The sequence below is a fragment of the Stegostoma tigrinum genome, chromosome 2 (genome assembly GCF_030684315.1).
Source record: "Stegostoma tigrinum isolate sSteTig4 chromosome 2, sSteTig4.hap1, whole genome shotgun sequence".
Lineage (NCBI taxonomy): Eukaryota > Metazoa > Chordata > Chondrichthyes > Orectolobiformes > Stegostomatidae > Stegostoma > Stegostoma tigrinum.
In genome coordinates this window covers 154494663-154517599 of record NC_081355.1, presented here as the reverse complement: position 1 = coordinate 154517599, position 22937 = coordinate 154494663, and the positions used below count along the sequence as shown (strand labels likewise).

General features: G+C 42.4%; 1 protein-coding gene across 1 annotated transcript in view; it reads right to left on the bottom strand.

The window, feature by feature from the left end:
* The window catches only part of bmb (brambleberry), a 62271-nt gene that overhangs the window by 3388 nt on the left and 35946 nt on the right, over positions 1–22937 (bottom strand). Inside the window, exons 7-11 of the mRNA XM_048549238.2 lie at positions 21320–21526; positions 12514–12640; positions 12066–12127; positions 2488–2675; positions 369–454 (exon numbers count right to left, since the gene is read on the bottom strand). Of these exons, the coding sequence (XP_048405195.1) occupies positions 369–454; positions 2488–2675; positions 12066–12127; positions 12514–12640; positions 21320–21526 (670 nt within the window). The remainder of the gene's footprint in view (positions 1–368; positions 455–2487; positions 2676–12065; positions 12128–12513; positions 12641–21319; positions 21527–22937) is intronic.

The window sequence follows — 22937 nt, the reverse complement described above, 5'->3', positions numbered from 1 at the left end:
CTCAGCAAGTAGCAGCTACAGAAGTATCGGAGAGAAACTTTGTAGAACGGAGGTGATGAAATGTTTCCAACTCGGGCTGGCCAGATGAACTGGTGATCTTTATAGTTCTGTACCTGCTCACTAAGACCCCCTACTTACTTTACTATGCTCTCACACATAATTACCAGTGTATCTGTACTATATGCATCAATTAACTACTAAAAATCAACTAATAATGTTTCCCATTAGCTTTCTTCATTTCCTCTGTGGTTTCCACTCATCTTCTAATTTTCCTGGTTTCACCATCTGCCTTCCCAAACTGTTGGTTTGAAATATCCTTTTTCCTCGATGGTACTCCAGCCTTACATTGCAGCACTTGAGATACTCACCCACTACTGGCAGTAGAATTATTGAGATTGAAAGTTTCAGCTTCAAGCATCCATGCATGGTGACTCAGGGGTGCATCATCCCTAGCCTAAAATCAACAAAAATGCATTACTTATAGACCATAGACAATAATGAACAAAAATATCACAAGCCTTGAATGCTCCAATTGCTCCATCATTCGGCTGGTCTTAGTCCTAGCCCTTTGGTAATAAGCAGATCTCTTGATTGGAAGACGTCCTCAAATGGAGTCCAGCTGAAACCCCAAAATCTGATTTGTTGAATTCACCTGTATTTTTCTTTAATTATAGCTATTCCCTTAAACTAAGCACTCAATTTTTCTGCCTCAGTAGAATTGCTGTTTGGATTATTGACACTGGCTTCCCAAGAGCTCGACACAAAAGTTTGAAATCTGGTGATCAAATCCGAGCTAAAGGATATTGTTATTTGAAATTCCTTTTTGTCTTGAATGTCGATTGGACACCACAGCACACAACAGCGAATTTTTCATTCACTCACACCACTTTCTAAATTATATCCTTCCTAGTGCCCATGTTAAATTTAGTAAAAAAATCCAGAGCAATATCAGGGAATCTCTGATTTCAAATCTGACCAAATGGCTAGTTTGATGTTTTCTTTGCCTTTGTAACCTAGTTCAAAGGTGAACCCCCCCCCCCCTTTCCAACAGGATATTTTCAGGGCCCCTAAGATAAAACAAAAAAGCCGCTAGTCAATCCAGCCTAACACTTGATCTAATGGTGCTAGTACTTCCAGACACTTATCGTTGATGTAGAGTTAATAAAAATAGAGTTAACTGTTTGAAATTTGGTTGAAGCAAAGATTCCTCAGAAATACATTCCAATTTCTCCTCCTCTGCAGGAGATGGTTTCCACTAGAAAACAAGACAAGACACCATGCACTGTCCAATCACTCCTTCCAGTAACTGTTCTTCATGGTTAATGGGTGCTTCACCAATACCTATCTTTTATTTCTATAACACAGTTTGTTGTGTGCAATTCTGATCACCACACTAAATGGAGGATGTGTAGGCTTTAGACAGGGTGCAAAAGTTTACCAAGGATGTTGCCTGGATTGAAGTATTTTAGCTAAAAGGAGAGGTTGGACAAACTTGGATTGTTTGTTTGCTCTACAGCACCAGAGTGAGGGTGACCTGATAGAAGTATACAAAATTATGAGGCGCATGGTTAGGGTAGTTAGTTGGAGTCTTTCTCTCCAGGGTGGAAGTGTCAAATAGCAGGAGGTATAACTTTAAGGCAACGGGGGGAAATGTGCGAGGCAGTTTTTTAAAAAAATCTCGCAGTTGGGTAGTCGGTGCCAGAAGCAGGTATGATAGCAAAGTTTAAAAAGCAATTAGACACAGGGACAGGAACGAAATTTACAGGGATACAGAGCATGTGGAGGCAGATGGGATTAGTCTAGAATGGCAGACATGGTGGGCTGAAGGGCCAGTTCCTGAGCTGTACTGTTCCATGACTGCAAACCCTTTAAGATGGGAAACCTTGCCTTGTCTCCTCACTTCCTGAGCTTGAATGCTGAGGCTAGATTTAATGCCCACTTCCCCATCTCAACTCTAGTGAAAGCCAACTGACTGTTTGGATAGGGATTATACCTGAAACTACTATTTAATTGCTTTCTGCCACAGTTTACTTGGTAAACATCTAAATGATAAGTTAGCATGACACCATCTTTTACAGTTTAATGGTCCCAAGATTTGCTAATAAGAACAAAGGAATTGCATGAAGTAGAGAATTTTCTGCTTTCTGATAAGTTCATGAAATTCTTGTGCTTAAGGAAGGTCTAGAAAACAGACTGTCAATGAGAATCAACAGTTACAGCATGTGTTCTGAACTGCTTAAAGCTTCTTTGTATCTCTTGATTGCATCCTACCCATGAAAATTAGATTACACCAATACAATCACTTTGGGGGCCTTTGCTGGAAGGAACTATCATTAAACCAGTTACATTTGTGATTAAACAAGAACAGCAAGGAGAGATAGATGATCCAAACTAAAGGGCAGGTATTTCCATTGAATTGAAGTTCAGTAAGACAAATACCTTGCTCCCTTTGTGGATTACTTTTGTTAAAAAAAGGGAGGAACATACTTTTCTCAGATTGGTCTCCCAACGTGCAGAGTTGGTCAATCCTAGTCTTTTCTTCAATATGGGTATGGAGGTTACAGGAACTTTGGAGACGTAATCCTTTTGTGTTGTTGTTTGTGATGATGACTGGGCAGGAGTCTTTATCAGTGTACCGCTTCTTACAAAATCTGTGTTCCATAAATCATAGTTGTCTGAAACAGAGAATAAAAAAAAAGTTAGTCCTTAACACGTTCCTCCCTTCTTTTCCTGATAAGATTTTTGAGGAATGGGAAAATTCCATATATTTATGATTTCCAAATCTACACAAATGGTACTTTTCAAATGAGCACTCCAGACTGAAACATCAAGGCATCATGTCATTCAAGAAACTTTTCAAAGCGGAGAGGTTCCATAAGCAGAGTTCCAGAGATGATGGACTTCAGTTTACAATGGTAGGTTGCAGAATCTGCAGTTGTTCTCAATTGTAAAGTTGAGAGGACATTTGTTAGAGGCATGCAAAATCATGAATATAGAGGGCAAACAGCAAGCAACAATTCTGAATAAAAACCAAAAGAACTACAGCTACTGTAAATCAGAAACAAAAACAAATTGCTGGAAAAGCCCAGGTCTGGCGCACCGGTGGACAAAAATCAGACTTAACCCTTCCTCAGAACTCAACCCAAAAAAAGTTAACTCTGACTTCTCTCCACAGATGCTGCCAGACATATGGAATTTTTCCTGCAATTTTTTTTGTTTCTAAAGAAACAATTCCAATTGGCAAAAGAATTGGGAATCAGAATTTAAGAAATTTAAATCATTTAGCAAAAAAAAAGCAGCAACATAAGGGAAAACTTTATTACAGAGCTAATCGGGAAGGGTGGGAGAAGGTGGGGGTGCAGGTGGATTCAATAACCGTTTTCATAAGGGAGTAAGTGTTGGAAGAAACAAAAAAAAATGCATGGCTACAGGGAAAAGGATCAGGGAAAACAGTTCTTGCAGAGAGGACACTATAGACAATGACCATGTCTACTATTGTAACCATTTCATGTAGATTCTACACATTTTACTCCCCAGACTGTAGAAACTCCTCAGTTCTTAAGTTTCAGACTTGTAAAAAAAACGAAGCATAGGGCAAGAACCACTAATTCAGCTGAAACCTCACCTTTACCTATCCCACACAATCTCATGGCCAACACAAAGCACCTCTCCAGAGCAAAGAATTCCAAGTTGCAATGAGCAGTGCTATTATTTTAATAAAATCGCGCAAGCCCTGATACAATCTAGAGTACAATCTGCATACTAACTGGAGGTGTCAATCCTGAATAAGCAGCCATTGAAGAACCATTATTTAAATAGTTTAACTACTTCAATGCATCCTTTTTCTGGACATTTAAAGGATGGGGAAAGAAATCCTTTGTAAATTCACTTCAAGAAGTGTCCAGTGACATGAGCATTAAACTCAAAAACTGCATAGTAAATTTAAAATGGGTTGTTGCAAACAGTCACTACTTGAATCAAGAACCTCAAAACACAAGTCACTGACTTATTTACTTTTAATCCAAGAAGGAATATAATAATTGAATGGTGTTCCCTGCTTTCACCAATTAGCTTAAGTCTCCAGCTTCCAGTGATAGATATTGGCAGAACCAATTAACTGAGACAATTACTTGTAATACCCCATTTACAATACATGTAAAATTCACCATATACTCGAATTTCACTTGGGTGATGTACTGAAACTTGGATGTGATAAAGGTGTAATATTAAAGCATCACTCTCTCTCCCCACTATACCTACTGAATTCTCCATAGAACATAGAACAGTACAGCACAGAACAGGCCCTTCAGCCCACAATGTTGTGCCGACCATTGATCTTCATGTAAGCACCCTCAAATTTCTGTGACCATATACATGTCCAGCAGTCTCTTAAATGACCCCAATGACCTTGCTTCCACAACTGCTGCTGGCAACGCATTCCATGCTCTCACAACTCTCTGCGTAAAGAACCTGCCTCTGACATCCCCTCTATACTTTCCACCAACCAGCTTAAAACTATGACCCCTCGTGCTAGCCATTTCTGCCCTGGGAAATAGTCTCTGGCTATCAACTCTGAGCCTCTCATTATCTTGTATACCTCAATTAGGTCCCCTCTCCTCCTCCTTTTCTCCAATGAAAAGAGACCGAGCTCAGTCAACCTGGCTGTTGTCCATTTCTCAGAAACAAACAGTGTTAACTGAATTCTCAACCATTTTATAACTGCAACTATCATATTTCCAGAGGAGCAGAAGTCAGTCACTCAGCCTGTTAAGTCTGCTTTACCATTTAATGAGATCATGGCTGATCCAATCTACTTTCCCTCCTCATTTCCATAACCCATGATTCCAATATTTACTAAAAATCTGTCTCAGTCTTGAAAATACTTTGCAGCATCTATGATAAAGAATTCCACAGGTTCATAAGAAATTCCTTACCTGTCGTGACTGGGTGACTCTTGACTGTGATTGTACCCTCTGGTCCTAGACTTACACAAGGGCAAGGATGAGGATGAGGAGCTTCAGTTGTAACAACAAACTGAAGCAGCAGGAACTGTTCACATTTAAAACAAAAAGGCTGAGAGGAGGTTTGATAAGTTTTCAAAATCATGAGCAGGAACTGGACACGGTAGACAGGGAAAAACTGTTCCCACTTGTGAAAGAAGATCAAGAGGGTTTAGCTTTAAAGTGATGTGCAAATAAAACAAGGGTGATGGAAGAAAAATCTTTTTCAGATCACAAATAGTTAGGGTTTTGAAATGTTTAGGAGACAGGTTCAATTGAAATATTATTTGGATAGAAATAATGTAAAAAAGGGGTATTGGGACAAAAAAAAACAGAAGATTGGCCATGAGGTAACACTGCTCATCTGAAGAGGCCATAGAGGCACAATGGACCAAATGGCTGCCTCCTGCACTGTAACAACTGAGATTCCATGAGCCTCTTCATATTTACTTGTCAAACTCCCTAACTGTTTCAACAAGGTTGCCTCTTATTCTTCTAAACTCCAATGAGTACAAGCCCAACCTTCTCAACATTTTAAGAAAATCTCCTCTATGAACCTTTTATTGACTGACTCCAATGCCAGTATATCATGATGTAAACAGTATGGTTGAAAATCATTCAGAAATAATGGGAAGTGCAGATGCTGGAGAATCCAAGCTAACAAAGTGTGAAGCTGGATGAACACAACAGGCCAAGCAGCATCTCAGGAGCACAAAAGCTGACATTTCGGGCCTAGACCCTTCATCAGAGAGGGGGATGGGGTGAGGGTTCTGGAATAAATAAGGAGAGGAGGTGGACAGAAGATGGCGAGAAAAGATGATAGGTGGGGAGGTAGGGAGGGGATAGGTCAGTCCGGGGTGGACGGACAGGTCAAGGAGGTGGGATAAGGTTAGTAGGTCGGAAATGGAGATGTGGCTTGAGGTGGGGGGGAGGGGATAGGTGAGAGGAAGAACAGGTTAGGGAGGCAGAGACAGGCTGGGCTGGTTTTGGGATGCTTTGGCAGGGGGGGGGGGGGGGGGGGGGGGGGGGGGGAGTAATGGGGGTAGATTTCGAAGCTTGTGAAGTCCACATTGATACCATTGGGCTGCAGGGTTCCCAAGCGGAATATGAGTTGCTGTTCCTGCAACCTTCGGGTGGCATCATTGTGGCACCGCAGGAGGCCCATGATGGACATGCTGTCTGAGGAATGGAAGGGGGAGTTAAAATGGTTCACGACTGGGAGGTGCAGTTGTTTATTGCAAACCGAGCGGAGGTGTTCTGCAAAGTGGTCCCCAAGCCTCCGCTTGGTTTTCCCAATGTAGAGGTAGCCACACTGGGTGCAGTAGATACAGTGTACCACATTGGCAGATGTGCAGTGAACATCTGCTTAATATGGAAAGTCATCTTGGGGCCTGGGATGGGGGTGAGGGAGGTGGTGTGGGGGCAAGTGTAGCACTTCCTGCGGTTGCAGGGGAAGGTCCCGGGTGTGGTGGGGTTAGAGGGGAGTGTGGAGCGGACAAGCGAGTCACGGAGAGAGTGGTCTCTCTGGAAGGCAGATAAGGGTGGGGATGGAAAAATATCTTGGGTGGTGGGGTCGGATTGTAGATGGCGGAAGTGTCGGAGGATGATGCGTTGTATCCGGAGGTTGGTGTGGTGGTACATTAGGACGAAGGGGATCCTCTTAGGGCGGTTGTGGCGGGGGTGGGGTGTGAGGGATGTATTGCAGGAAATGCAGGCGATGCGGTCAAGGGCGTTCTCGACCACTGCAGAGGGAAAGTTGCGGTCCTTGAAGAACGTGAACATCTGAGATGTGCGGGAATGGAATGCCTCATCCTGGGAGCAGATACGGCAGAGGCGGAGGAATTGGGAATAGGGGATGGAATTTTTGCAGGAGAGTGGGTGGGAGGAGGTGTATTCTAGGTAGCTGTGGGAGTCGGTGGGCTTGAAATGGGCATCAGTTTCTAGCTGGTTACCGGAGTTGGAGACTGAGGGGTCCAGGAAAGTGAGGGATGTGTTTGAGATGGCCCAGGTGAACTTGAGGTTGGGGTGGAAGGTGTTGGTGAAGTGGATGAACTGTTCGAGCTCCTCTGGGGAGCAAGAGGCAGCGCCAATACAGTCATCAATGTAACGGAGGAAGAGGTGGGGTTTGGGGCCTGTGTAGGTGCGGAAGAGGGACTGTTCCGTGTAACCCACAAAAGAGGCAGGCATAGCTTGGGCCCATGAGGGTACCCATGGCCACCCCCTTTGTCTGTAGGAAGTGGGAGGAATCAAAAGAGAAGCTGTTGAGACCGAGGACGAGGTGCTCCTGAGATGCTGCTTGGCCTGCTGTGTTCATCCAGCTTCACACTTTGTTATCTTGGTTAAAAATCATTTATTGCAAGTTGTTTTTGGCTATTGAATTGGTAACGTGGGTTTTTGGTGTCTGAAGTAAATTAATTTGTAAGTGTTTCTATCGGTATGATGGTTTATTTAGTGTGTGTTTTGGGGATCTAGCTTTAGAATTATTGTTTTTTGCGCATCAATAATGGATTTTTATTTACCTTAGATTGTTGTGCAACTCAGCAAGGTAAATCATGAGACCTTAAGGTTTGTTAAAGATTTCTTGAACTTTCAAAAAAAAAAAAAAGCTGTGTTCATCCAGCCTCACATTGTATTATCTTGGAATTCTCCAGCATCTGCAGTTCCCATTATCTCTTAGAAAAATTCAGTTTAGATTGATTTCTTTGTGTTCTACTTTTGAGTTTTGGATAGCCTTGCGAAGCTCTTGGATGAAAATGGATCTGAAGTGCATCTGAGAAGGGAAGGATAAAGTGAACTAGATTACCTTAAAGTTAACATTGGGATAAACCCCTGAAAAGGTTAATTAAGTTCAGATGTTTAAGTTCAGATGTGTAATAAATCCAATAACAAGTTATCTTCAGTTCCAGTCTCAAAGTAAAGTCACAAATGAGTTACACCTATCAGCATGCTAATGACAGGGTCTCTGGTAGAACGACAGTGCGAGTGGTGTTTTTGTTACTACACAAAACCTGTTGTTTTTCTTTTCCATGTATAAAAAAGTGTGCTTGCGATTAAGGGATTACATTTTCGCCGTGGTTAAAAGTCTTTGAATTTTTGATACAAATAGATAGTGTTGGTTACATTTTAATTTCATTCCTTATGTTAATAAACTTCTGGTTTATTGTTAAACTAAAAGCAGCATTCCGCATTTATGTTTCAGAGTAACACGACATTATTAAAACGAAACAAAATATGATCTATCAAACCACGTTTCAGTCAGGGATCATAATACCTTTCTTTAGGTAAGGGAGCCAAAATAGTTCAGTATTCTAGGTATGGCTCAACTAGTTTTAACAAAATCTATTGTCATACTCAATGAAATAACAGCTAACATTCCATTTACCTTGCTCATTACCCTTTAAGACAGCCGTTTGCGGTTTATGCAAAAGAAATCTCAAAACTGTGCACTGCACCTTTCTGCAGTCAGTCAGTCTCCATTGAAATAACTTTTAGCTCCTCTATTCTTCCTGCCAAAGTGCATAACCTCACATTTTATTCCACCAAGTTTTGGCCTACTCATTTAGCGTGACTACATACCTCTGCAGATTCTGTCATCCTCACATTTGCCTTCCTGTCTATTTTTGGGTCATCCACAAACTTGTACATTCACATCATCATGGCAGCACGGTGACACAGTGGTTAGCACTGCAGTCTCAGCGCCAGGGACCTGGGTTCGATTCCCGCGTCAGGCGACTGTCTATGTGGAGTTTGCACATTCTCCCCGTGTCACGTGGGTTTCCTTTGGGTGCTCCGGTTTCCTCCCGCAGTCCAAAGATGTGCAGGTAAGGTAGATTGGCCATGCTAAATTGTCCATAGTGTTCAGGGGTGTGTGGGTTGTAGGGGGATGGGTCTGGGTGGGATCCTTCAACAGGCAGTGTGGACTTGTTGGGCCAAAGGGCCTGTTTCCACATTGTAGGGAATCTAATCTATAAATTTATATCATAAATTGAGGCCTAGTACTGATTCCTTTGGCACTGCAGAACCACAGCCATCCTGAAATTACATCACTTATTCCAACTCAGCCTATCAATTAGCTGATCCTCTGATCATACAAATATACTACTCCCAATACCATGGGCTATTATCTTAAATAGCCTACTAATAAAGTACCTTTATTAAATGCCTTTTGGGGTATTCAAATGCATTTCATCCACTGGTTCCCCTTTATCTATCGGGCCTTCTCCAAAAGAGTTCTAATAAATTTAGAAGGCATGCTTTACCCGTCATGAAGCCATAGAGACTTTGCTGGATTATATTATGCATTTTTCTGAATGTTCTGCTATTACATGCTTCATAATAGATTTTAAACATTTTTCCAATAACAAATATTAACTTAACTAGCCTAGAGTTAGGAGTTTTTTAAAAATCTTCTTCCCTTCTTGAAAAAAGGGTGTTACATTTGAAATTTCCCAGCAGACTAGGGAACTGTCAGTGTTTATGGATTCTCAGAAGATTACTACCAGTGCACCCATTATCTTGGAAGCTACTTTCATATCCTAATGTGCAAACCTCAGATCCAGGGAACATATCAGTCTTTAGCCCTAACAGTTTCCCTAGTAACATTTTCCCCAGTCATCAAGCAGAGATGCCAGTGATGCACTGAGGTGGATAAAATCAGAAATCACACGACACCAGATTATAGTCCAACAGGTTTATTTGAAATTATAAACTTTCAGAGCACTGCTCCTTCATCAGGTGAAGCAATTTCACTTGACAAAGGAGCAGCGCTCTGAATCCTTGCGATTTCAAATAAATCTGTTGGACTATGATCTGGTGGCATGTGACTTCTGACTTTTTCTTCAATTAGTAGTTATTGTATTTATTTCCTCTTCCCCTTTATTTACTATAGGTCGATCGAGTACATTTGCTCAACTCTGCCAGTTGTTTCTCATTCCGTATTCTTATTATTACTTCCACCACCACCACCCCCACCCTATTCTTCAAGAGACCTATTCTCTTGGCCGCAATCTTAATCACTTAGGTCCTCCCTGTCAACAGGTTCCATTTATCACCTTTCAAAATACCCAGCATTTTCCCATCCACCTTAAAATTGTGGATTGTTCCACTACTAGCCACTGTTGTATTTGCCTCTCTCACCAGTCCAGTCTGCAACTCTTCCAAAATAACAAAGGTCCTTGTGGTCAAGATTAATATGCACTTTGAAAAAGGAGAAGCTGAAAGCAGAAGTGATGATATTACAATCAAGTAAGGGTAACTACAAAGACATCACGGAGGAGCTAGCCAAAGTTGATTAAAAGGGGAGTCTCACGGACAATGGAGCAGCAACAGCATGAGTTGCGGTGGGTAATTCAGGATGCAATGCAAAAATTAATCCCAAGGAACAAGAAACACATTAAAGGGGAGAATGAGACAACCATGGCCACAAGAGAAATCAGGGACAGCAAACAGCAAAAGAAAAAAAGTATACAATGTGGTGATGATTAGTGAGAAACCAGAGGATTGGGAAGCCTTTTAAAAAAAAACTAAAACAAAAGCAATAATGGGGAGAAAATGAAATATATGAGGGCAAGCTAGCCAGTTACAAAAGATTGCAAGAGGTTTTTTTAAAAAAGAGAAAGGCAAGAGCAGACAATGGACCCCTGGAAAATGAGGCGAAGTAGTATTCGGGAATGAAGAAAGGGTAGAAGTACTGAATATGTACTTTGCATCAGTTTTCACAGTGGAAGACACCAATAGCATACCAGAACTTCAAGAGAGTTGGGGGTAAAGATGAGTGTAGTCCCATTACCAAGGAGAAGTTGCTGGGAAGCTAAAAGGTGTGAAGGTAGATAAAGCGCATGAACCAGATGGACCTCATCCTCGGGGAAGCTAAGAGAGAGTGGGCAAAGAAGTGGTAGATTAATATAACGTGGAAAATGTGAGGTTATGCACATTGGTAGGAAGAATAGTGGTGTTGACTATTTCTAAACAGGGAAAGGCTTAGGAAATCTAATGCACAAAGGTCCTTGGAAGTCCTGGTTCAGGATGCTCAAGGTTAACATGCAAGTTCAGTTAGTAGTTTGAAAGGCAACTGCAAATGTTTGCATTCGATTAAGAGGGCTACAGGATAGGAGTGGAATTGCACTGCTGAGGCTGGATAAGGCTCTAGTCAGACCACATTTGGAATATTGTGAACAGTTTGGGCCCCACATCTAAAGAAGCATATGCTCGCAATGGAGGGATTTCAGAGCAGGTTACAAGAATGATCTCAGGGATAAAGAGCTTGTCGTAAGAGGAGTGGTTGATGGCTTTAGGTTTGCACTCAATGGAGTTTAAATAGGAGAATCTGATTGAAACTCTCAGACTACTGAGAGGCCTAGATAGATTTGACGTAGAAAGAATGTTTCCACTAGTAGGAGAGACTAGCACTTGAGGGCACAGCCTCAGTGAAGGGATAACCTTTTGGAGATGAAGGAAGAACTTCTTCATCCAGCGGGTGGAGGAATCTGGAAATGATTAACACAGAGGACTGTGGAGACCAAATTAATTGAGTGTATTTAAGACAGAGATAGATAGGTTCTTGTTTAGTATGGAGATCAAGGGTTACAGGAAGAAGGCAGGAGAATGGGGTTGAGAAACACATCAGCCATGATTGAATGTCAGAGTAGACTTGATGGGCCTTATATCATAATGTTCTACGTTCAATGCTCCTACACCTTATAGTCTTATGACATCCTCCACAGCTAAACAGTATGTTTCCATTTGCAACAATCTACTTGTTACTGATCTTACTGGATTTTATGCATACCATGCCATCAGGGACTGCACATTTTATGCTATGGCTTCTCCATTCATATTTCCCCAGGGATCTACCAACTTCAAGCTTCTCTCTGAATTGAAGACCTCCAGCAGCATTTGCAGTCCTGGAGCTCAGTTTCCATACTTACGTCATTAACTCGAGCTCTTCAAAATTTTTATTCAAATCTACTCCTCTTATATTCCTGCTCCATGACATATTGAAGTGACAATTACATTTTCAAATGACACTTCCAAAACCCTATGCCATTTGTGGCATTTTTTTTTTACCTTGCAGGCCGTCACATTCCAGTTTCTCAAGTCCTTCCTCCAAGCTGAGAATGTCATACTTCCTGGAAACCAAAGTAAAACAGATTTTTTTTTCACGTTTTTATTGCATGCACTTGCACGTTCAAGTTCAATTAAATAAAATGCATATACACGCAAGTTCAGATAAATGAAATAAAATATAAACCATGTCCCAACATGGCTAATCACTAGATAACAATGAAAATCATGATTCTTGACTCTTTTTGACCCCCTACTCCAAAAAAAAAGGAAAATTTTAAGCATTTCTGTCATTGTCCAAGTCAGGTCAATGGACAAATATTAATTTAAACTAAAGATTGCTCAAATCTGAATGGTTCGTCAACCGGTCATCAAGGAGAGTTTCTTATCCTTACAAGTCAGTGATACAGGAGGGAACTGATGTCAAGAAGCCACAAAGGACAACCCATACCACTCAGGTGTGGAGGTGTAAAATCCATTCTTCATTGAGTTGTAGATGTTTGAAGGTTCGATGACAGGCGTAGATGGATGACATTTCTTCTTCCAGGAACTGAAATATTTAATCAGCGTCCAGTTACCTAAACAAAAAGGTGAACACATCTTGACAAAAAGCCACCCCTTTCAAAGAATCAGCAAACACAATTCTATTTAAAAGAAAATCTTGTATTTATATACACCAGTTCCTATGATGGCCTGATGCCTCAAAACATTTTACAACGAAGTACTTTTGAAGAGAGTAGTCACTGCCTCAGTATAAGAAATGCAGTCGACCTATAGACAACAATCACCCAAAAATCATAGGTGATAATGTCTACATAGTCATGTATTTGAAATACTGATTGAGGAATAGATATTTGATAGGACACAAGGATATAACAGAGCAGTACAGCACAGTACAGGCCCTTTGGCCCACGATGTTGTGCTGAAATAACCATCAACAGTTGTAGAAAAACCCATCTGGTTCACAAATATCCATGAGGGAATGAAATCTACCTTTTGGGCAACTACAGAACCACAGCAACATGCTTGACTAGGGCTGTGGAGAGATCTTGAAACTGTATCTTGCCTGTCTCTGTGTGCACGTGCATGTGTACGTGTGTCTTTTTTTATTCATTAACAGGATGAGGGCATCGCTGACTAGGCAGCATTTATTGCTCATTCCAAAATGCCTACAGGATAGTTCAGAGTCAACCACATTGCTGTGGATCTGGTGACACATGTAGGCCAGACCAGGTAAGGATGGCAGTTTCCTTCCCTAAAAGACAGTGAACAGATGTGTTTTTCCGACAATCGATTCATGGTTATAATTAGATTTTTAATTCCAGATATTTTATTGAATGCGCCATGGCAGGATTTGAACCTGGGTCTCTGGATTAACAATCCAGCAATAATACCACTAGACCATCACCTTGCCCTTCTGTGCACACGCACACACCTCCACGTGTCTGTGTGTGGGGTGGTTTGGTTAGACAAGGAGAAATGTTAGCTTACAAAATAAAAGGCAGTATTGGAGGGCAGCTGCAGTAACCTCCCTGGTGTCCGGCACACATGGGGAAGGTAGGTGCCGGTTATGTGAGAAATACCAATGATAGCTGGGAGAACTTGACTCATCATTGCCACAAGATGAACATACATTTTAGAAACAAGCAGTCAGGACCACTTACTAATACCATCAGCAAGATTTCTGTTTGCATGAGAATTCCAAATGCTTGGGTACTGGATAACAGGGTCCTTACTGTTATTTAGGTAATGATACCCAGAGAGCGATAAGAAGGGGCAGAGTATACAAACAGAAATTAGGGTTGAAGGAGGAAAAGAAATGGTAAAAGGCAAAATTAATTTTTCAACTTTTAAAACTTAAACGCACATAGTAATCAAAATTAAACTAATGGCCAAAGAGGCTGTGACAATGGGAACTGCAGATGCTGGAGAATCCAAGATAACAAAGTGTGGAGCTGGATGAACACAGCAGGCCAAGCAGCATCTCAGGAGCACAAAAGCTGACGTTTCGGGCCTAGACCCTCTGAAGAAGGATGCTGCTTGGCCTGCTGTGTTCATCCAGTTCCACACTTTGCCAAATAGAGGTTAATTGGGTCTAATCATTCGGCCATTATAGAGATACAGAGATACAATTATAAGCTGTAGACCTGCTCGCTATGCCAGTGTTTGATTGCAGACATTTTGTCACCCAGCTTGGTAACATTGTCATTGCACCTGAAGTGTTAGTGTTCTGTCCTGCTTGTTATTTATATGCCTCAGTTCACAGAGGCTGTTAGCAGCACTTCTAAACATATTGAACGGGACCCGATATACAAACCACTGAAAAACAAAACTGGAAGAGGGAAGTAGAGTGGAGACACTGATTAGCTGACAGGGGGGTGGGGGGTGGGAGATCTACATCAGTGCAGTCACTGCTTCCAGAAGGTGGACTTCATCAAGACACCATCCGTGTTCAAGTGAAGGTAAGTACCCTGAAGAGGGCAGCAGACTGGTGAGCTGATGTTGGCAGATGTTTGAGGGCAAATCAACATCTGGTATGTGTGAGGCTTTCAAGTGTAAGTTGCTGGGAACTCAGGAGCGGCACGTTCCTGTAAGGATGAAGGATAAGTATGGCAAATTTAGGGAACCTTGGATAACGAAAGATATTGTGAGCCCTAACAAAAAGAAAAAGGAAGCATTTATCAAGGCTCAAAGCTGGGAACATATGAAGCAAGGGTGGAATACAAGGAAAGTTGGAAGAAACTTAAGCAAGGAGTCATGAGGATTAAAAGTGGTTACGAAAAGGCACCAGCAAGCAGGATTAATGAAAATCCCAAGCATTTTTATACGTATATAAACTTCAACAGGGTAGCCAGGGAGAGGGTTGGCCCACTCACAGACAGGGAGGGGCATTTATGTCTGGAGCTAGAGGAACTGGGCAAAGTATTAAATGTGAACTTTGCATCAGTATTCACTACAAAGAAGGAATTGGTGGATGAGGAGTCTGTGGAATGGTGTGTAGATAGTTTGGGTCATGTTGAGATCAAAATGGAGGTGGTATTGGGGGTCTTGAAAACCATTCAAGTAGATAGGTCCCCGGGTCCTGATAGGATTGACCCCAGAATACAGAGAAGTAAGGAAGGAAATTGCTGGGGCCTTGAGAGAAATCTTTGTATAATCCAGCTAATTACAGGTCAGTGAACCTTATGTTAGTTGTAGGGAAGTTACTGGAGAGGACTCTTCGAGACAGGACTTACTCCCACTTGGAAATCAATGGGCGTATTAGAGAGGCAACATGGTTTTGTGAAGGGCCAGTCATGTCTCACTAACTTGGTTGAGTTTTTTGAGGAAGTGACGAAGTTGATCGATGAGGGTAGGGCAGTGGATATTGTTGACATGGACTTCAGTAAGGCCTTTGACAAGATCCCTCATGGCAGGCTGATACAAAGAAACAAAGAAACCTACAGCACAGGAACAGGCCCTTCGGCCCTCCAAGCCTGCGCCGATCAAGATCCACTGTCTAACCTGTCATCTATTTTCTAATGGTCTGTGTCCATTTGCTCCCTGCCCATCCACGTACCTGTCCTAATATATCTTAAAAGACACTAACGTGTCTGCGTCTAACACCTCTGCTGGCAATGCATTCCAGGCACCCACCACCCTCTGTGTAAAGAACTTTCCACGCATATCTCCCTTAAACTTTCCTCCTCTCACTTGGGGTCATGACCCCGAGTAATTGAGTCCCCCACTCTGGGAGAAAGCTTTTTGCTATCCACCCTGTCTGTCTATACCCCTCATGATTTTGTAGACCACCATCAGGTTCCCCCTCAATCTCCGTCTTTCTAATGAAAATAGTCCTAATCTATTCAACCTCTCTTCATAGCTAGCACCCTCCATACCAGGCAACATCCTGGTGAACCTCCTCTGCACCCTCTCCAAAGCATGCACATCCTTTTGGTAATGTGGCGACCAGAACTGAACGCAGTACTCCAAATGTGGCCGAACTAAAGTGCTATACAACTGCAACATGACCTGCCAACTCTTGTACTCAATACCCCGCCCAATGAAGGAAAGCATGCCATATGCCTCCTTGACCACCCTATTGACCTGCGTTGTCACTTTCAGGGAACAATGGACCTGAACACCCAGATCTATGTTCATCAATTTTCCCTAGGACTTTTCCATTTACTGTATAGTTCACCCTTGAATTTGATCTTCCAAAATGCATCACATCGCATTTGCCCGGATTGAACTCCATCTGCCATTTATCTGCCCAACTCTCCAGTCTATCTATATTCTGCTGTAATCTCTGACAGTCCCCTTCACTATCAGCTACTCCACCAATCTTAGTGTCATCAGCAAACTTGCTGATCAGACTACCTATACCTTCCTCCAGATCATTTACATATAATCACAAACCAGTGGTCCCAGCACAGATCCCTGTGGAACACCACTGGTTACAGGTCTCCAATTTAAGAAACTCCCTTCTACTACTACCCTCTGTCTCCTGTTGCCCAGCCAGTTTTTTATCCATCTAGCTAGCACACCTTGGACCCCATGTGACTTCACTTTCTCCAACAGCCTGCCATGGGGAACCTTATCAAACACCTTACTGAAGTCCATGTATATGACATCTACAGCCTTTCCCTCAATCAACTTTGTCACGTCCTCAAAGAATTCTATTAAGTTGGTAAGACATGACCTTCCCTGCACAAAACCATGTTGCCTATCACTGATAAGCCCATTTTCTTCCAAATGGGAATAGATCCTATCCCTCAGTATCTTCTCCAGTAGCTTCCCTACCACTGACGTCAGGCTCACCGGTCGATAATTACCTGGATTATCCTTGCTGCCCTTTTTAAACAAGGGGACAACATTAGCAAGTCTCCAGTCCTCCGGGACCTCACCCGTGTCTAAGGACATGGCAAAGATATCTGTTAGGGCCCCAGCTATTTCCTCTCTCGCTTCCCTCAGTAACCTGGATAGATCCCATCCGGACCTGGGGACTTGTCCACCTTAATGTCTTTTAAGACACCTAACACTTGCTCCTTCCTTACGTCAACTTGACCTAGACTAAGCAAACATCTATCCCTAACCTTAACATCCATCATGTCCCTCTCCTTGGTGAATACCACTGCAAAGTACTCGTTAAGAATGTCACCCATTTCCTCTGACTCAGCACAAACTTTCCTTCTTTGTCCTTCAGTGGCCCAATCCTTTCTCTAGTTACCCTCTTGCTCTTTGTATATGAATAAAAGGCTGTGGGATTGTCCTTAACCATGTTTGCCAGCAATATCTCATGTCCTCTCTTAGCCCTCTTAATCCCTTTTTTCAGATTCGCTCTACATTCCTGATATTCTTGTAAAGCTTCGTCTGTCTTCACTCGCCTAGACCTCATGTATGCTTCCTTTTTTCTCTTGGCTAGTCTCAATTTCACTTGTCATCCATGGCTCCCTAATCTTGCCTTTTCTATTCCTCATTTTCACAGGAACATGTCTCTCCTACAGAAGGTAAAGTTGCACTGGGTCAGAGGTGAGCTTGCAAAATGGGTTATAAACAGGCTCAGTCATGGAAGACAGAGGGTAGCAGCAGAAGGGTCTGAACAGAGGGCTGTGACTAGTGGTGTTCCTCAAAAGATCAGTGTTGGGACCTTTGCTATTTGTAATATTGGAAGAAAACGTAACTGGAAGGGTGTTTCTCAAATTGGAGACCTGTGACCAGTGGTGTTCCACAGGGATCTGTGCTGGGACCACTGTTGTTTGTGATATATGTAAATGATTTGGAGGAAGGTGTAGGTGGTCTGATCAGCAAGTTTGCTGATGACACTAAGCTTGGTGGAGTAGCAGACAGTGAAGGGGACTGACAGATTACAGCAGAATATAGATAGATTGGAGAGTTGGGCAGATAAATGGCAGATGGCGTTCAATCCGTCAAATGCGAGGTGATACATTTTGGAAGATCAAATTCAAGAGCGAACTATACAGTGAATGGAAAAGTCCTGGGGAAAATTGACGTACAGAGAGATCTGGATGTTCAGGTCCATCGTCCCCTGAAGGTGACAACATAGGACAATAGAGTGGTCAAGGCGGCATACGGCATGCTTTCCTTCATCGGACGGGGCATTGAGTACAAGAGTTGACAGGTCATGTTACAGTTGTATAAGACTTTGGTTTGGCCACATTTGGAGTACTGTGTACAGTTCTGGCCGCCACATTACCAAAAGGATGTGGAAGTTTTGGCGAGGGTGCAGAGGAGGTTCACCAGGATGTTGCCTGGTATGGAGGGTGCTAACTATGAAGAAAAGGTTGAGTAGATTAGGACTATTTTCATTAGAAAGACGGAGATTGAGGGGGGACCTGATGGAGGTCTGCAAAATCATGAGGGGTATAGACAGGGTGGATAGCAAGAAGCTTTTTACCCCCCCCAGAGTGGGGGACTCAATTACTAGGGGTCATGAGTTCAAAGTGAGAGGAGGAAAGTTTAAGGGAGACATGTGTGGAAAGTTCTTTACACAGAGGGTGATGGGTGCCTGGAACGCATTGCCAGCGGAGGTGGTAGACGCAGACATGTTAGTGTCTTTTAAGATGTATTGGACAGGTACGTGGATGGGCAGGGAGCAAAGGGATACAGACCCTTAGAAAATAGATGATAGGCTTAGACAGAGGACCTTGATGGGCTCAGGCTAAGAGGGCAGAAGGGCCTGTTCCTGTGCTGTAATTTTCTTCGTTCTTTGATCTAACTGGTCTGATTAGCAAGTTTGCCGATGACACAAAAAGGTTGATAGAATTGCAGATTGCGATGAGGATTGTTAAAGGATACAGCTGAATATAGGTCATAAGGTGACTTGGGCAGAGATGGCAGATGGAGTTTAATCCAGAAAAATGTGAGGTTATGCACTTTGGAAGGTCTCATCCAGATAGAAAATATACAGTAAATGGCAGAACCCTTAACAGTACTGACAGGCAGAGGCGCAGAGGGATCTGGGTGTATAGATACACAAGTCACTGAAAGTGGCAATGCAGGTGGAGAAGGTAGTCAACAAGGCATACGGCTTGCTTGCCTTAAATCGGCCGAGGCATTGAGTTTAAAAAACTGCCAGGTAATGTTGCAGCTTTACAGAACATTAGTTAGGCCACATTCGGGATACTGTATTCAATTCTGGTTGCCGTACTACCAGAAGGATGTGGTTGCTTTGAGAGGGTACAGAAAAGATTTACCAGGATGTTGCCTAGTATGGAGGGCATTAGCTACGAGGGAGAGGTTGGAGAAACTTGGGTTGTTTTCACTTTGAACGACAGAGGTTGAGGGTCAACCTGATAGAGGTCGACTAAGATTATGAAAGGCATGGACAGAGTGGACAATCAGAAGATAATAAAGTGTGAAGCTGGATGAACACAGCAGGCCAAGCAGCATCTCAGGAGCACAAAAGCTGACGTTTCGGGCTTAGACCCTTCATCAGAGAGGACAATCAGAAGCTTTATCCCAGGGTGGAAGAGTCAGTTACTAGAGGGCCGAGGTTTAAGATACAAAGGGCAAGGTATAAAAGGTGATGTACACGGCAAGTTTTTGTTTTTTTTTTAAAAACACAGCAGGTTGGTGGGTGTCTGGAACTTGCTGCCAGGGGAGGTAGTGGAAGCAGATGCGATGGTGACGTTTAAAGGACATCTTGACAAATACATGAATAAGATGGGAACAGAGGGATATGTTCCCCAGAAGGGCAGGGGGTTTTAGTTGTGATGAGCAGCATGTCAGTGCAGGGTTTGAGAGCTGAAGGGCCTTTTCCTGTGCTATAAATTTTCTTTCTTTGATGGAGTTCTGGTTGGAATGCCAGGTCTCCAGGAGTTCCCTGGTATGTCTGTCTGGCTTGTATTGGCCCAGTCGAATTCGTGTACTTTGTCCACATGTATTGAGGGCAGTGAGAACTGGTCATGTCTCTTGGCGGCTAGTTCATGTTCGTGTATCCTTATTGTCAATTTTCTTCCAGTTTGGCCTGTGCAATGCTTCTCACAGTCCTTGCATGGTATTTTATATATTACGTTGGTTTTGGGTATGGGATCCTTTATGTTTGTCAGTAGCTGTCGTAGGGTGGTTGTTGGTTTGTAATAATGCCACTAGGGCATTGCCTCCCCACACCAGAGAGGCTACATCAGTTCAAAGTAGTAGCTCGGATGTGGAAGCTATGGAAAGGGTGCAGAGGAGATTTACTAGGATGTTGCCTGGTATGGAGGGAAGGTCTTACGAGGAAAGGCTGAGGGACTTGAGGCTGTTTTCATTAGAGAGAAGGTGGAAAGGTGACTTAATTGAAACATATAAAATAATCAGAGGCTTGGATAAGGTGGATAGGGAGAGCCTTTTTCCTAGGATGGTGACAGTGAGCACGAGGGGGCATAGCTTTAAATTGAGGGGCGAAAGATATAGGACAGATGTCAGAGGTAGTTTCTTTACTCAGAGTAGTAAGGGAATGGAACGCTTTGCCTGTAACAGTAGTAGATTCGCCAACTTTAAGTACATTTAAGTCAACATTGGACAAGCATATGGACGTAGATGGAATAGTGTAGGTTAGATGGGTTTCAGATTGGTATGACAGGTCGGCAACATCAAGGGCCGAAGGGCCTGTACTGTGCTGTGATGTTCTATGTAGTAGCTCACATTCAAAAACATTTAGGGATGGGCAACAAATGCTGGCCCAGCTACTAACATCCACATCCCAGGAAAGAATAAAACTAATAAGCCTCAAACAAGTCTTCTTTCAATCTTCTCTGCTTCAGGGAGAACAAACCCAACTTTCCCAACTAACCTGGTAGCTAAGTCCCTCATTCATAGAAACACTGGTAAGTCCCCTCCTGGACTCTCTCATACTTCCTAAAAAGTGTGATCATCAAATCTGTACATAACACTAGTTGTGGCAGCAGTTCAACACAACTTCCTTCCTTTTGCATTCAATACTGGTTTATAAAGCCCAAGATTCTATTTCCTTTTGCAATCTAATCCCTCTATGTCTGCGACTTTCAAAGATCAAAACATGTCAACCCCAAGTCCCCTATGCTATTAAGTCCTCATTGCTTTGCTATCCCTTTTGCTGAAACACATATATAAAGCAACTATCTTTTGAGGGACAAACTGATCTCCAGTTTGTAAAGAAATCATTCCCACAACTAATTTTCTGCCTCAAGCCAGATTTTTAAAAATCTACTTGAACGCTACCTGTTCCATAAGTCTCAATTTTAAGCTATTTTATGTCCGGAGTTAATGATTCAAAAGCCATTCACTTCACTTACCAATCACCGTCATAGACAGGAAGAGACTGAGACACTTGAAGTCCATGGAAACACAATGATTGAACTTGGAGAGAGCATTCAACACCACCAGAATTAACAACACGGCTCGAGAGAAACTTGGCGTTTGCAAGAATGTCATGATCAGAGCGGCAACCAGAAAATAAGTGACATGTACGGTGCAGGTGTAGATCAAATGGAGGTTGTTTCCTGTAAATATAAATTCAGTATAGAAAAGTAAGTTCTATAACCAGGTTACTGACTAGTCTGTAATAACAAATCACTGCAATCCAAGTCTGTGAAGGCCACTTCAGCAGCATATATGGAAAAGATGTCTGTGCTAAAAAAAAAACTAAGAAAAGCAGAGTTTACTGTCATGACCTAGCATGGTCATGAATCATAATGGTTTGCACACTCAGCATTTCTAAAGACTGACAGCCAATCTTTTGGAGCATCTCCCATGATGCACAAGAAAATGTAAAAGAAAACAGCCATACAAAACAGGAAAGCAGTTCAAACCTGATCTTTGGTGAATTTTACAACTGACTGGTTAGAAGCTGAGAGACTAAATGCCAGGGAAGAGACCAGATTTTTCAGGTGCAATGCGATGCTCCAAAATGCATTTCAGTAGCTATAGGACATCTTGCTCATTTCACTGGGTGTCAGTTTTGCAACATCTTATACCTGACCCGGTACAAGCTGACTCAGAGGGCCTGACAGAGAAATTGCATCAGCAGGTGACTGACCAGAAATGTGGACCTGCAATATTCATAGCTTTTTTTTCATTTTACAGCAGCTTTAAAAAATTGTATCAACAAAATTTATAGCTGAATGTTCTGATGAAATTTCCCACAAAGAATCAAATTCACATTTAATAAATAGAAGCTTCCAAAAAAAATTTTAAAAGTTTCCCATGTAAGTTTATCTCACTAGAACAGCACTCAATATGGAGGTATTTATCATTACATTTTTAAAAAATTACATTTAGACTTCATTGTCACATGTACTCAAGTACAGAATTATTTGACTACAGCAAGAAGTGTATTATGTTGCCATTCCCTGTGCCATCTTGGGTACAAAGGTATCTACGTACATAATCTTCAGTACAAAAGTAGAAAAACAAAGAAATGAAGTTAAAAGTTAATACTAAGGAGGACTGTAATGTTCAAGGAGAAAAAGAAATAGTTAAACTTTCAACAGTCTCCAAGTGGTTAGACATGCTTGGCTCGCACTCCCTCCAAGAGGTCAATCTCTTCTGCTTTGGGCCATTCTCCGAGACCTCGGGTTGCCTGCTCTAGCCACCGCCACAGATGCTGGGGTGGGGGGGAGAATCTCCTTCATTGCCACATTGGGTTCACTCTTCAACCAAAGTCCTGTTCCAGGCCCCAAGCCGCTGCCACACCCTTAGCTGACCACCGAAGTCCTAGCTCTGGGACCCCAGCTGCTGTCAAGCTCCGGACCCAACGAAGTCATTGCTACTGCTGCCTCCACAACTAAGCTCTCTCTGGAAGGTAAGACAGTAGAAAAAAAAAAGCAAAAAAAAAAAGAGAAAAACATGGAAAGAAGAGAAAGCAAAACAGAATGAAAAGGAGGCAGAGTGGATTAGCCTACTTCTCCACCA